The sequence below is a fragment of the Lissotriton helveticus genome, chromosome 12 (genome assembly GCF_964261635.1).
Source record: "Lissotriton helveticus chromosome 12, aLisHel1.1, whole genome shotgun sequence".
Lineage (NCBI taxonomy): Eukaryota > Metazoa > Chordata > Amphibia > Caudata > Salamandridae > Lissotriton > Lissotriton helveticus.
Window position 1 is genome coordinate 851,917,508 of NC_136073.1, and position 12,112 is coordinate 851,929,619.

At 49.5% G+C, this 12,112-nt stretch overlaps 1 protein-coding gene across 3 annotated transcripts in view; it reads left to right on the plus strand.

Annotated features, from left to right (window-relative positions):
• The window catches only part of PIAS4 (protein inhibitor of activated STAT 4), a 155,070-nt gene that overhangs the window by 99,693 nt on the left and 43,265 nt on the right, over positions 1 to 12,112 (plus strand). For all 3 annotated transcript variants that reach the window (XM_078670093.1, XM_078670096.1, XM_078670095.1), the window contains exons 8-10: positions 639 to 712; positions 2,029 to 2,189; positions 5,644 to 5,774. In XM_078670093.1, the coding sequence (XP_078526219.1) occupies positions 639 to 712; positions 2,029 to 2,189; positions 5,644 to 5,774 (366 nt within the window). The remainder of the gene's footprint in view (positions 1 to 638; positions 713 to 2,028; positions 2,190 to 5,643; positions 5,775 to 12,112) is intronic.

Below are 12,112 nucleotides of genomic sequence, written 5' to 3' on the forward strand. Positions count from 1 at the left end.
GCAGTAAAACCGAATGCAAGAGGTTTTGCAGGACCCAAACTTCCTTTTAGGAAATAATTAGTGGTTTGCTTAGTTCAAACGTGCCCCAAAAAGTTAGAAAATGTACCCAAAATTGCTTGTAGACAAATGTTCACACTTGGGTATCTCTGGAGTGAACCTACTTTACTCTTGCTTTTCCATCTTTGTGAAATTAACCACGGCTGCAGAGCTTAAAAAAAAACAATAAAGCTCCTAGTTGCAGACAAGATGACTTCGACTTTGCACAACCCTGCAGTGGGATACAGTGCATAAGGCAGTCGTTGGAGAAATAGCTCATCATTGATAGCTAGAAATTATGGTTTTGGTATAGGTGAAATTTCCTATGTGGCCATTTAAGTCCCCCACCAATAGACAATGCTTTTCCCATAAGCTGAAATGGTTTAGTGGTATGTTAATTGGGTTCTGAGATTCTCCAGTACACACCCATGTAGTCTAGTGTGGATCCCAATTGCAGGAACCTGTTCGAAGTCCATCGACCATATTTAGATATTCTGAAAGCCATTTTTGAAGAGGTAGATCTACTAAACGCTGCTACGTTAGTCTGCATTTGCACATGAAGGACAAAAGAATGATTGTTTACTGGTTTCTTTTCTGCTTAGTGAAGGAGAAATTGCGCCTCGATCCGGACAGCGAAATCGCCACCACTGGTGTTCGAGTGTCTCTCATATGCCCAGTAAGTCACAATGATGGTCTTCTGTGCATGTGGAGAGGTTGAAGTTATTTGCATTATGTTTATTGAACTGTTCATGGACGGTAGTTCTGTAATGTGACCATATTGATATTGCGCACAATTGTGGCCTCTCAGAGTATGCCACCCTTTAACGTTCTCGGAGCTTAACAAACTCCAGTCATGTGGAGTGGCTGCCATTGCCCAATGTATTGCTTAGTGAAGGTTAAAAATGGTGCAAATAGAATATTTGATATTGAAGGATTACTATAGTGCGTTATGTGTCGAAGGCTATTTACTTCATCATGCTAGCCTGCTTTGTTGTCTGATGAGAAGAATATTCTGCAGAGACAGCTCATTAGCTAATTTTGTAGCATTGTTCTTGTGCGCATGTCTTGTGTTCTACGTTAACGTCTTGTAGGTTTCTGAGAGAACCTAGATTGGCTATGGAAGTGTCAACACCTTGGCAGCTGTATGGCGTGGTGCCCTCTTCAAAACATAATTGCCACTGTGTATACAATGATCAGTTGCAAAAGTCCTACATACTTGCTTATGCTTTTTTTTTAGTGAAAAATGTAATTTATTGCAAAACATTCATGGCCTTAGCAAACCTGACCTGTGCAGAAATGTACTGGGATTAATACACTTTAATACATGCAGTGTTGACCAGGATTATTTTGTTCACGGTGGGCGACTTGAAAAACTCTGTCCATTCGCTTGGCAATGTGGTTTATTGGCACATCCGTTTGGTAAGCCATGTGTTTAAGTTAATTGCCATTCTTCCAACATCTACTATTTTCCATATAGACCTGCTAAATTCTACAAAAGGAGAACATTTGTGTTATACCAGTCTGTATCCTTCTTGTATTCTCTTTGGCATCTGTTAAATTATTGAACAGTCGCCGCTGCAGAAGAGGTCACTTACTCTGGTTTCACAACTGCCAATCTGAAAACAGCTGAAGAATAACCCACCGTTGTGGGAAACGTAAAAGGTAGCTTCTATAGAATTAAACCTTTTGAAAGGCAAACTATGGCAACATTCTCTAACAACTTAGACTGGATTACCAAGAAGTATTTAATAATTTACTTTTTGGATGGATTCCTAGAGTAAATGTACAATCTTTAGGTGCATTATACCTTTGACATTTCCAACCTTGCAAACCGGAGTGTTCCTAAAACCGGTTTCTTGATGCTGGTGTCTTGTTAGGTGAGATACTGGCAGACCTCTCCCACATTTAAAATCTGTGAGCTACTAATACTCAAGAGAAAAGTGTTTAGATACAAAATGTTTTAACACTGGTTGTGTGGATTTTCCCTTTCAGTTGGTGAAAATGCGACTTACAGTGCCATGTCGAGCAGAAACCTGTGCACATCTGCAATGTTTCGATGCAGTTTTCTACTTGCAGATGAATGAGAAGAAGCCAACGTGGATGTGTCCTGTCTGTGACAAGGGTGCACCTTATGACCAGCTAATAATCGATGGGTGAGCTTATGCATATTCTTTTCCTAGGACTAGTGAAAGCACCCTCTGTTTTAAGGGCTATTTTCAAAACAAGATAGTGTCACTGCCCTGATCACCTATCAGTTGTCTTACATACCTCAAGCCATGTTCAGCAGGAGGTTGGTGCTAGGCCTGGTCTTGGGACCAGACCCTCCACCCACCTGCAGGTGGCCAACCCACAGTGCGCAGTGGGGCTTGGCTACAGGGCCTGACCTCCAGCCAGGCCTAGTGTCCAAACCCTCATGGTTGGCCGCCCCTCTCCCCAGTCCGCACAGCCTTAAACCTGTTGTACGAAAAACCTAATGGTACAAAAAGCTCCCTCAGCTAATCGGAGCCCCCTATTTTTTTATTTACAGTACCATCGGACTATTGCAAGAACAAATTGGTACCTGTTTAAATGTGAATTTCTGAAATGGCTGAAGGGAATGTGCACCAAATAACCTTGAGCACGCTTTCTTAGTAAAGTTCTAACTTTCTGCCAAATTTGTTGTGATTCCGTTAAGCTGTTTTTTTATAGAAAGGAGAGCAAAGTTGGACCTACCAGACGCTCTCCTCTTTTTCTTGGCCACTGCTTGAGCGCAAAACTTTCAGGAAGGAGCAGAGATAGATAGACTTTTATTAGAAAGGTTCCAAAATAAAACAGCATTGAAATTGGCCAGTTATGGTTCACTAAATTAACCGCAGCTCATGTCCCCGTGTTAAACATAATATCCTAGCCATCCAATGTACTCAGTCTGAGAAATGACCGCACAAAATGATATGGGTGTCCTCACTTGTGATATTTGCATCACCTGACTATTGACATTGTGGATGACCATGAGGATTCAGTGTCTTTTTGTTTAGTTTGTGATCTATTTTTATGGTATTTCTGATTAATGATAAGATATTACAAACAATACTTTACCCTTATGCTTTTTCAGTTTTTTTTTTTTTTTTTAAATCAAATTGCCTTAGCTCAACAGAAGTTGGCCACAGGACGCGGACAAGGTCAGACACTGCTCCCCTCCGGAAATGAACAACACAATCCTCTGCGCATGGCCTTTAGCCAAGTGCAGCTGTAATCTACTGGATCCAGAAGATTTTTCTTTGAGTAATGCCCTTGCGCGTCAGGTGGAGTTGGTTGGCTCCTCGTGACGTCTGTGTCTTCGCCGTATTGACGTCCTGGTCACCAAAATAGGTGACACCTCGGAGCACTGACTTCAGTTCTTTTCTTTCCTGCGCTAGTTAGTGCAGATGTGTGAAGAGGGCTACCCTCTCACTTTTTGACACTTTTTTTTTTCCCCAAACTTTTTTAGTGTGTAGGATTTCCAAGAGGACTACTGGATTCAAGCTGTGTGGCGCCTGTCACCGCACAACGTCTTGGAGAACCGGGCCTTATGGGCAGAGCGGCGCAGGGCACGCCTAATATCTCCGGGTTCACCTGCCTTGTCAGACAGACACGAGACACTCTGTTAGGCGTAGAAAATCAGGTCAATTAGCTGCAGCTAAGCACAGTTATCCAAGAAGTACAGTTGTATATTCTTAGGAGACTGCCACTTGATTCCGTGGCGCACAATATTTTATAGCACACATATTTACAATGTCTACTCCCAAAACATACAAAACTGACAAATAGGAAAAGTTTGAAAACAAGCTATCCAGTATCTTGAATACGCCCTTCTTTCAGACCCCGTATTCTCTCCTCCCCTCAAGTTAATCAATGTAAGTCTAGTGCATGTAATCCAATTTGCAGGTGGCAGGACGTATTTGCGTGCCTCAAAGGATAGTTGTGTAATAGGATAATTCAAGGAGAGAATAGCGAAGGCCAGTCAAATAAGATAGTAAAGGAAGAATGGTGGGACCCAAACAGTCAACTAAGACAAGGATCAATCAGTCTAGACATGGATTAACAAACTCGGCCAGACCCTGACATCGGTTTCATAAACAAGGACAAAGGGTTACTTTTTAACAGAAGAGACGCATAGCAGCTGGAAAAGCAAAAACACTATGTTCGCCGTGCTGCCTGAGTAAAGGCAACACAAAATGGCGACTGTCACAAAATGGCGGCTAATTACGAAGCGAAGTCGAAAACCACAGGACCTCAGTCTGTAACGGATCCGCACCTGGTTTGAGGGAGCGGCCCCTAAAGCTGCTTGCGGCTCGGTGCTTGGAACAGTGTTGTTCGCCCTGGTGTTCAGTCGAGAGGAAGGTCGAGTCACCGCTTCAGGAGCCCCTAAGTCTTCGTCCTATCACTCAAGGTCTTCAAGTCAGTCTGATAAGTATAAAAAACACAAGAAGTCGAAGCATGCTTTTACTTCTCCCGTCGGTGGGCTGACGCGATGGAGGAGTACGTTTAGGCCTTGTTTTGCTGAACCTGTGCCTGGGTCTGTTCTGTGCTTCCCCACCTTCCTGAGAGCAGGAACGACCCCTGCCTAGCTCAACAAATTCTATTACTCCATGTGCAGTTCCGTGCCGGCAGCTCCAGCCCAGATCGAGCTACTACGACCTTCTTCGGGACTGGCCCTCACGCTGAGACACCTGACGCTGCTGGCACCAGCCCCATTCTCATCCCAGACTAGCTGAATCGCTGCCTACTGACGCAGATTTCTGCACCGACAGAACCCTTTGGTCCAGTGTACTGCTCACTATATATACTGTGGGACTCCCTGCATGACGTCTGGGATGGTTCAAACGTGAACCTATGAAAGATACCAATGCTGGGGAACTTCCGTTACAGGCAAGTAATTATTTTTCTTTTTTTATTCTGCATGTTGCAATCCTACATAATAATTCTGGCAGGCAGGCTGGTTTTGGATATTGGTTGGGTAGGATCAGTTGTTGGTATTGGTTGCGTAAACCAGGCTGCAGGTTTGTCTGCTAATCCGCTCCTTCCACACAGGAATTTGTCTGAACTTTCCGAGGGCTCTGTGGAGATGTGTCTAGACATTTAACGCTGTCCTCTAAGAGACATCTGTAGGTAGATAATCAGCAACTACCGTTCTCAAAAATTGCAGATTAATCCAGGGAATGTTAGCCATTAACAGGGCCACTTGCTGAAGTATGTGAAACAGCTTAGTGCAAGTTTGTCCAATATCATTTTCATTCCAAGATAATCCACAGGTGGGTTGTTGATGCTCAAAAAGCTAAATGTAGAAATGCTCTAAAGTGTTGTTTTGTACGCTATGCCAAGCATGCAATTCTCCAACTTCCACTTCCTCTTTGCTGCAAAAAGATGCTAAGGTGATTCTGGCCATTTGGATAATTCGTATGCACAAGCATAACTAGGCTCCATTATTGGACAAAACTACCCACACTTGCTCTGCATCAGTATCTGGGTCCAAGTCTTGTACTGCTTCCAACTGAAAAGCCATGCTTTTAGTAAATAACTCTTGTACTTTAAAAAGTGGACAACAAAATGTTACTTATAATGTTTTTGGATTCTTTCTTGCACTATTAGGCTGCTGTCAATGATCTTGACTGAATGTGAGGATACTGACGAAATAGAGTACCTAGCAGATGGCTCGTGGTGCCCGATAAAAATGGAGAAAGAGCGGAGCTGCAGCCCTCAGAACCAAATAGTCGTAGTTGGTAAGTAGGTATTGGTAACCTGTCTTTAATGAGCCACTTTGTAATATTTCACAATTTTATGTTTAACAGTTAAGTGTTCAGGTGGCAGACTCATCTAAATTGCACACTAAAACCAGTAGGAACCCAGTTCCACAGAAATTGTGTTAAAGAAGAAAATCCCCCTAGCAGCTCTTTACAGTTTGGCCTATAAGGAAATTTCATGAAGATCTTGGTTAGCTTTGTTCCCCTATAGATAATCCAGGGCAGTACTGATGCTCTCTGGCTGCCTGTGGGTGCCTCTGTTCTCTAGCAGTCATTTTTAGGGCTCGGACCTAGCGTACACTGCGCATGCAGTGTCACGCTGCAAGAGATTTATTGGGGTAGTGGGATTTTAGTAAAGTACTTTTGCTCATGCCCATGCTTTGTAATTAGGCATTGTGAACATTTATTTAAAACTGTGGCTTGTTATTGGTTTTCATGGTTTTAGGTCACCGGCCTTTGGCTTTATTTGACACACCCATGAGTCAGCGAGTCTACCAGTGTGGTGTTCACGCTGTCTGCACAGGCTAGTTGGCTCTTATTGGTGGGCAACCACCAAATAAGCTTTGTGATTAATGGACCTATGTAGGAGAGTAGGGTCTGCAATCCTATGATCACCCAGATTTTTGCTTCACTGGTTTACGACTTTCCCTGGCTGTGGGCCTGCTAATCAGACCCACAGCCTAGCTGTTCTCTCTACTCCAAATTGTACCCAGGTACTGAATTGGCACTGGGCCCTCTCCAAGTCCCTGTACCCAGGGCTGAGGTGCACCCAGAAGTCTCCCAGGGGCTGCAGCATGTATTATGCCACCCCTGAGTTGACTAACTAAATCAGACACAACTGGCTGCTTGACAGCTGGGGCAAGGTGGTGTAATCACCCTTTGCTTTAGATATAGTATTCCTATATCTAACCCTAAAATGGACACATATATTCCTATCAGTCACTCCTATGGCAGGCCTTAACAATCCTGAAGGCAGAGTGCGTGGAATAATGTGAAATGGTGCTCTGGCATGAGCTGAGCCCGTTTGCAGCTTGCGGAACCAAGTCCTAATAGCTGTTCCATGATAACGCTATACCATATACTCTTAAGTGCATTATGTACCTCGCGGTCATATGCTAACTTTGGTATAACATTATCAAAACATGTCGAGTAAGGTGTCATACGAATTGGAATACTAACCCATCGCCAATTCTGGCGACGGGGTTAGCATTCCACCCTTCTAGAGGGACACGACATGTATGTAACCTGTAACCCCGGTTAAAGTCAGACATAGCCTCAGCTCCACAAGATGGATGCTGCCACCGAGACACAAGTCTGCCCTCCTGCTGCTGGAGGCAAGGACAAAGGGTTTCCTGACAGGGGCGGTGCCAGCACCGTCCCAGACAGGATTTTGTGTATCCTAGGTAGGCAGGGCTTTAGAGGAAGGTGACTGCAAGTGGCACCCCGGTGCTCACTGTGCATAGGCCGGCTTGAACCAGTTCCAGGGGCACTCCAGCCCCTGATCTGGGGAAAGCCCGCCAAAGGAGAGGGGTGTAACCACCCCCCTCCTAGTCCCACCCATAGGGCAGGACTTAGTCTCGTGCCAGCCCCCTTTTGCAGGATAAAGGTAGGAGCAGGCCCCCTTCCAAATTAGATCATCTTTGAATCCTGAAACTACTTTCCACGAAAGGAACTCAAGACTTCTTCCTAAGATTTCTCCCTTGTGACTAAGGAGTAGTCACCCTGCAGCAGCAGGCACCAACCAAGCATCGTGGTCTGCTGTAAGTCCCCTCACCGGATCAAGACTGCCCAGCGCGACGAGAACCGGCTTCCCTGGCACCTCTGACCTCTACCTGCATCATCAGCCCAGCTGTGATTCGTGGGTGTGACGAGACCTCGAGGGACCGGCCATCTTCCAAGACTGCACGACGCTTGACCAGCACGACTCCCGAGTGACCCTCGACCGAGTGCTTTGGGGTAAGAGAAGCCCCAACCCTGAGCAGCTCCAGCACCGAAGTTCAGCTCCCCTGCATCCACGAGATCTGCGTGGGGCCCTTCTGCTCTTTGCTGCTCACCGCGTTGTCCAGGTCGCTTGCCCGTTGGCTAGTGGCCCTCTGACGACGAATTTCAATGACAAACACCGCTGGTCTGGTTGCTCCAGACTGGCCCTTGCTCCCCTCCAACAGAGGAGCACCCTGGGCCCTCCGGGTCCACTCCAGACGCCATTTTGAGTCCACCGCGTGGGCTTGCATTTGCCAAGACTTGTTGCCCCAATCCTGGGTCCAGCGACGTCGACAGCAGATATCTTCGTGGGACAGCTCGCACCTCCATCCTGGTCGCCGACAACGCCTCCTGGTCCGAGAGACTGCAGAGCCCAGCAGCGCCCACTCACCTGGTTGAGGTGACTTCGTCCAGTGCCACTCTGGTGCCCACCTAAATCACTGGCTAGTGATTCAGAACTTGGTCCCCTCTGCTTACAGGTCTTCCTCTTCTCCGATCCAGGCTTGGATCCCCAAGAACTTCTTCACTGGTCGCCTGCCAGCAACTTCTTTTTTCAGGCTCCTGGTTCATCAACGAAGAAACCCGACGACATTTGAACCCTATGCAGCCGCAGCCCCTGGGCTAGGTAAACCGAGCACTCCGGTGCTCCAGCGTAGACCAACTCTCTAAGTGTCTAGATCCACTTTCGATTTTGACCTACCTAGTCGGGTTCGCCCGAAAACACTAACTTTGCTTTTACTAGCCTCCATAGACTTTTTCCCGCCTTACGCGTGAGAGTTCCCACTCTGCACACGACGTCCCTAGGCCTCCTGCTTGTAATCTAAAGGTTCAGTAGTCCAGTCCTAGCGATCCTAAAGCCTATGAGAATAGTTACTTACCTGCTAGTATTTCGCATTCCACTTGTATAGTATATGGTTTTTCGTGCCCCTCGGGCATTTGTGTAAATTGTGCGACTTTAAGTATTTTCGTAAGAGTTTTGTTGTGTGCTTAGCTCCCTGTCTCATAAAGAGCCAGGGTAGTCTTGTTATAAATAAATATACTTTATTTTTCATAACAACTTGTGTGGTGTCCTTTCACTTGGTGTTCAAGGGGTATATGTGATGGTAAAACAGCTGGCTTAACACGCCCTCTAGAGTTTAGCCTAAAGACTGCACGTGTCCATGCTACTAGGATAGCTGGTCTATCAGGTTGACTTACAACCAAACATCAATAAGGGTTGTTTGGACTGATACATAGTGTTCACTAGAATAGTGAGCACTGCATATCAGGCCAACTTCTCACAACCTAGTCAACCAATCCGAGAGCCTACTGGCGCATGCAGGCAGCGTGCTTAAGACCGGCTGTAGACTAACTGTCTCTTGGGCAGCAACGGTGCGTATTCCTTGTTTAAAGTGGAATAAAACATGATGGGCAGTCACTCGCTGTATCTGAAAGAGACACGTTGGTGATAGATTCCTTACCTTAGAATATCCCCAGGCGTCAGACTGTATCCGGAATTTTTTTGCGTAGCAGTACCCTTGCGAGTCAGTAGGCGTCGTTTGCGGCTCCGCGTCCGTCGTGGGCGCCGTGATGACGTCGTCTGAGTACTTAGACGCCGCCTCCGCGTGCTGACGTCAGTTCTTCTTTTTTCCGCGCCAGCAGCGCAGATCCGGAAAAAGTGGTACCTTAGTCACTTTTTGACTAACTCTTTTTTGATCTTTTGATCTTCCTTTTCGAAGTCTTCGACTCCAAACGGTGCCGGTAGGGATGCCAGGTTTCAAGCCCTGTGAGGAGTGCGACCGACTGATGTGGGTCACCGACCCTCACCGTCTGTGTCTCCACTGCCTCTGCGTCGATCACGACGACAAGACCTGCTCCGACTGCCGGGCCCTGACTTCGAAAGCTAGGCGGGAGCGGTCCCGTAAGCGGCTCGAACTCCGGCAGTCGGCCCCGCGCCGAGAACGGTCCCGGTCTGCACGGAGGTCGAGGGAGAGGAGCCATCGGAGCTCCGGGAGTCAACATCACTCCTCCGGGTCGAAGTCGTCCGGTAAGCACAAGAAGTCGAAGAGATGTCATCGCTCTTCCGACTCCCCCCCGACACTCGCACGACGCGTCCGGGGGTTCGGGTGACACCGCCCACGCGGCGCCGTCGGAGTCGCAGGCGCCGCGTCCAGCCTCATACCCTCCGGTCCCTGGGCCTAACGCGACGCCGGAGGAGATCGAGCGGTTCCTCATGGCCATGAGGTCCCTCTCTCCTCCGACGGGCTCCGCGGCGCCTCCGGGCCCTGCGGACCCGTCTGGGGGGCCTAGCGGGTCGGGGGCTTCGGTCCCGACGCCGTCGGGTGCTTCGGCTCCGCCGGCGCCTTCGGGACCAGCGCCGCAGGGCCCCACTGGATCTGGTTCCGGATGGCGCCGCCCTCGAGCGGCGCCATCCCCGATGCCTCCCTCGACCCGGTTCTGGCGCCAAAGCGGCGCTGCTTCATACGCCGTTCGGAGAGTTTACTTTCCATGAACCTGCCCCATCATTTTCTGACCCTGAGTATCAGGAGATGGGTGATGAGGAGTATTGGGAGGGGTCTGAGGACCCTCTGACACGTGAATGTCAGTCCCATGAGGACTGGACAGCTGAACCTGGGGATGCCAGTGGTCTGGACACTTCGCCCGACACTGGTTTTGTCTCACCTCCTACCGTGGCTACGGAGGAGGGGGCAACCTATAGTGTGGTGTTGATGAGGGCAGCCAGGGCCTTGGGCCTTGAGCTCCCCGTCGCGGCCGTGAGCACTAACCTCTGCACTGAGGTCTTTAAGCCGCAGTCATGCTCAGCTGAGCCTCTGCTGCCGTTTAATGAGGCCTTGACCGACGTTCTTTTGGGCACTTGGTCCAAGCCCGCTACAGGTTCGCCTGTAGATAGGAACGTGGCCAGACGGCACCGCCCGGCTCCGGGTGACCCATGTTTCCTGTCGACACACCCCACCCCCGAGAGCCTGGTCACCCAGGCCCCAAATTCCCAGAACGCATTCCCGTCGGCTCCGCCGGACAGGGAATCCAAGAGGTATGAGCAATACGGCAAAAAGATCTTCTCATCCCTTAGTCTGGGACTGCGGTCTTCAAACACCGCATGCCTCTTGGGCCGCTACACCCACTCTGTGTGGGATACGGTTGCGGAAGTGCTGCCTGAGTGTCCGTTGGAGGTACGGGCCAAACTCGGCCAAGCCCTTGTGGAGGGCCGGGATGCAGCCAGATATTCTATCCGGTGTGGTCTGGATACCACCGACTCACTAGGTAGAGCGATGGCAACGACAGTGGCGGTCAGACGTCACGCCTGGTTGAGGTCCGCCAACTTTTCGGCCGATGTCCAAAACACACTGATGGACATGCTGTTTGATGGCCGTCGCCATTTTGGCGACAAAGCAGACCATGCGCTTTAAGGACTCCAGGGCTACGGCCAAGTCCTTGGGCCTCTCGGCCCCTCGCCAGCAATTGGCTGCCTTTCACTCCTTTGGTGGCCACGGAAGGGGTGTACCCACATGTGCTGCCAGCCACGCTCCGCAGGGTAATACCCAACGCAGTAGCGGCCGTGGAAACCACAGTGGAGGCGGTCGGGGACAACGGCGAGGTCAGTCCACACCTTCCCCCGCAGCATCCGCCTCAAAACCCTCCTAGTCCGTGCTTTCAGGCCCATGTGACGCCAGCGGGGGGCAGGGTTCTCCATCACCTCCTCCACTGGCGCACTGTCACCTCGGACAGGTGGGTGCTGCAAATCGTCCGAAGGGGCTACTCCCTCCCCTTCGAGGCGGCGACTCCAGCCATGCCACCGCAGTACCACAGAGTATCGGGGGATCATTTGCGGCTTCTGCAGGAGGAAGTTACGGCCCTCTTGGCCAAGGGGTCCATCGAGCGCGTTCCTGGGCCAGAAGTAGGGTGTGGTTGTTAGTCCCACTACTTTCTGGTACCCAAGAAGGGCAAAGGGGGCCTACCCCCTATCTTGGACCTAAGGAACGTCAACGGCTTCCTCCGGAAGGAGAAGTTCAAAATGCTGACACTGGCTCAGGTCTTAGCTGCCCTGGACCCAGGAGACTGGATGGTAGCGTTGGACTTGCAGGACGCTTATTTCCACATCCCCGTCCTGCCGGCCCACCGGCGCTACCTGCGGTTCACGGTTGGCCACGAGCACTTTCAGTATACCGTGCTCCCCTTCGGCCTTACCAGCGCCCCACGGGTGTTCACGAAGGGAATGGCGGTGGTCGCAGCTCATCTGCGCAGGTTAGGGGTTTCAGTCTTCCCCCTACCTCGACGACTGGTTGTTGAAGGCGGGCTCGCCCCAAACAGTCGGCAGACCTCCTGCTCCAGCTGGGGTT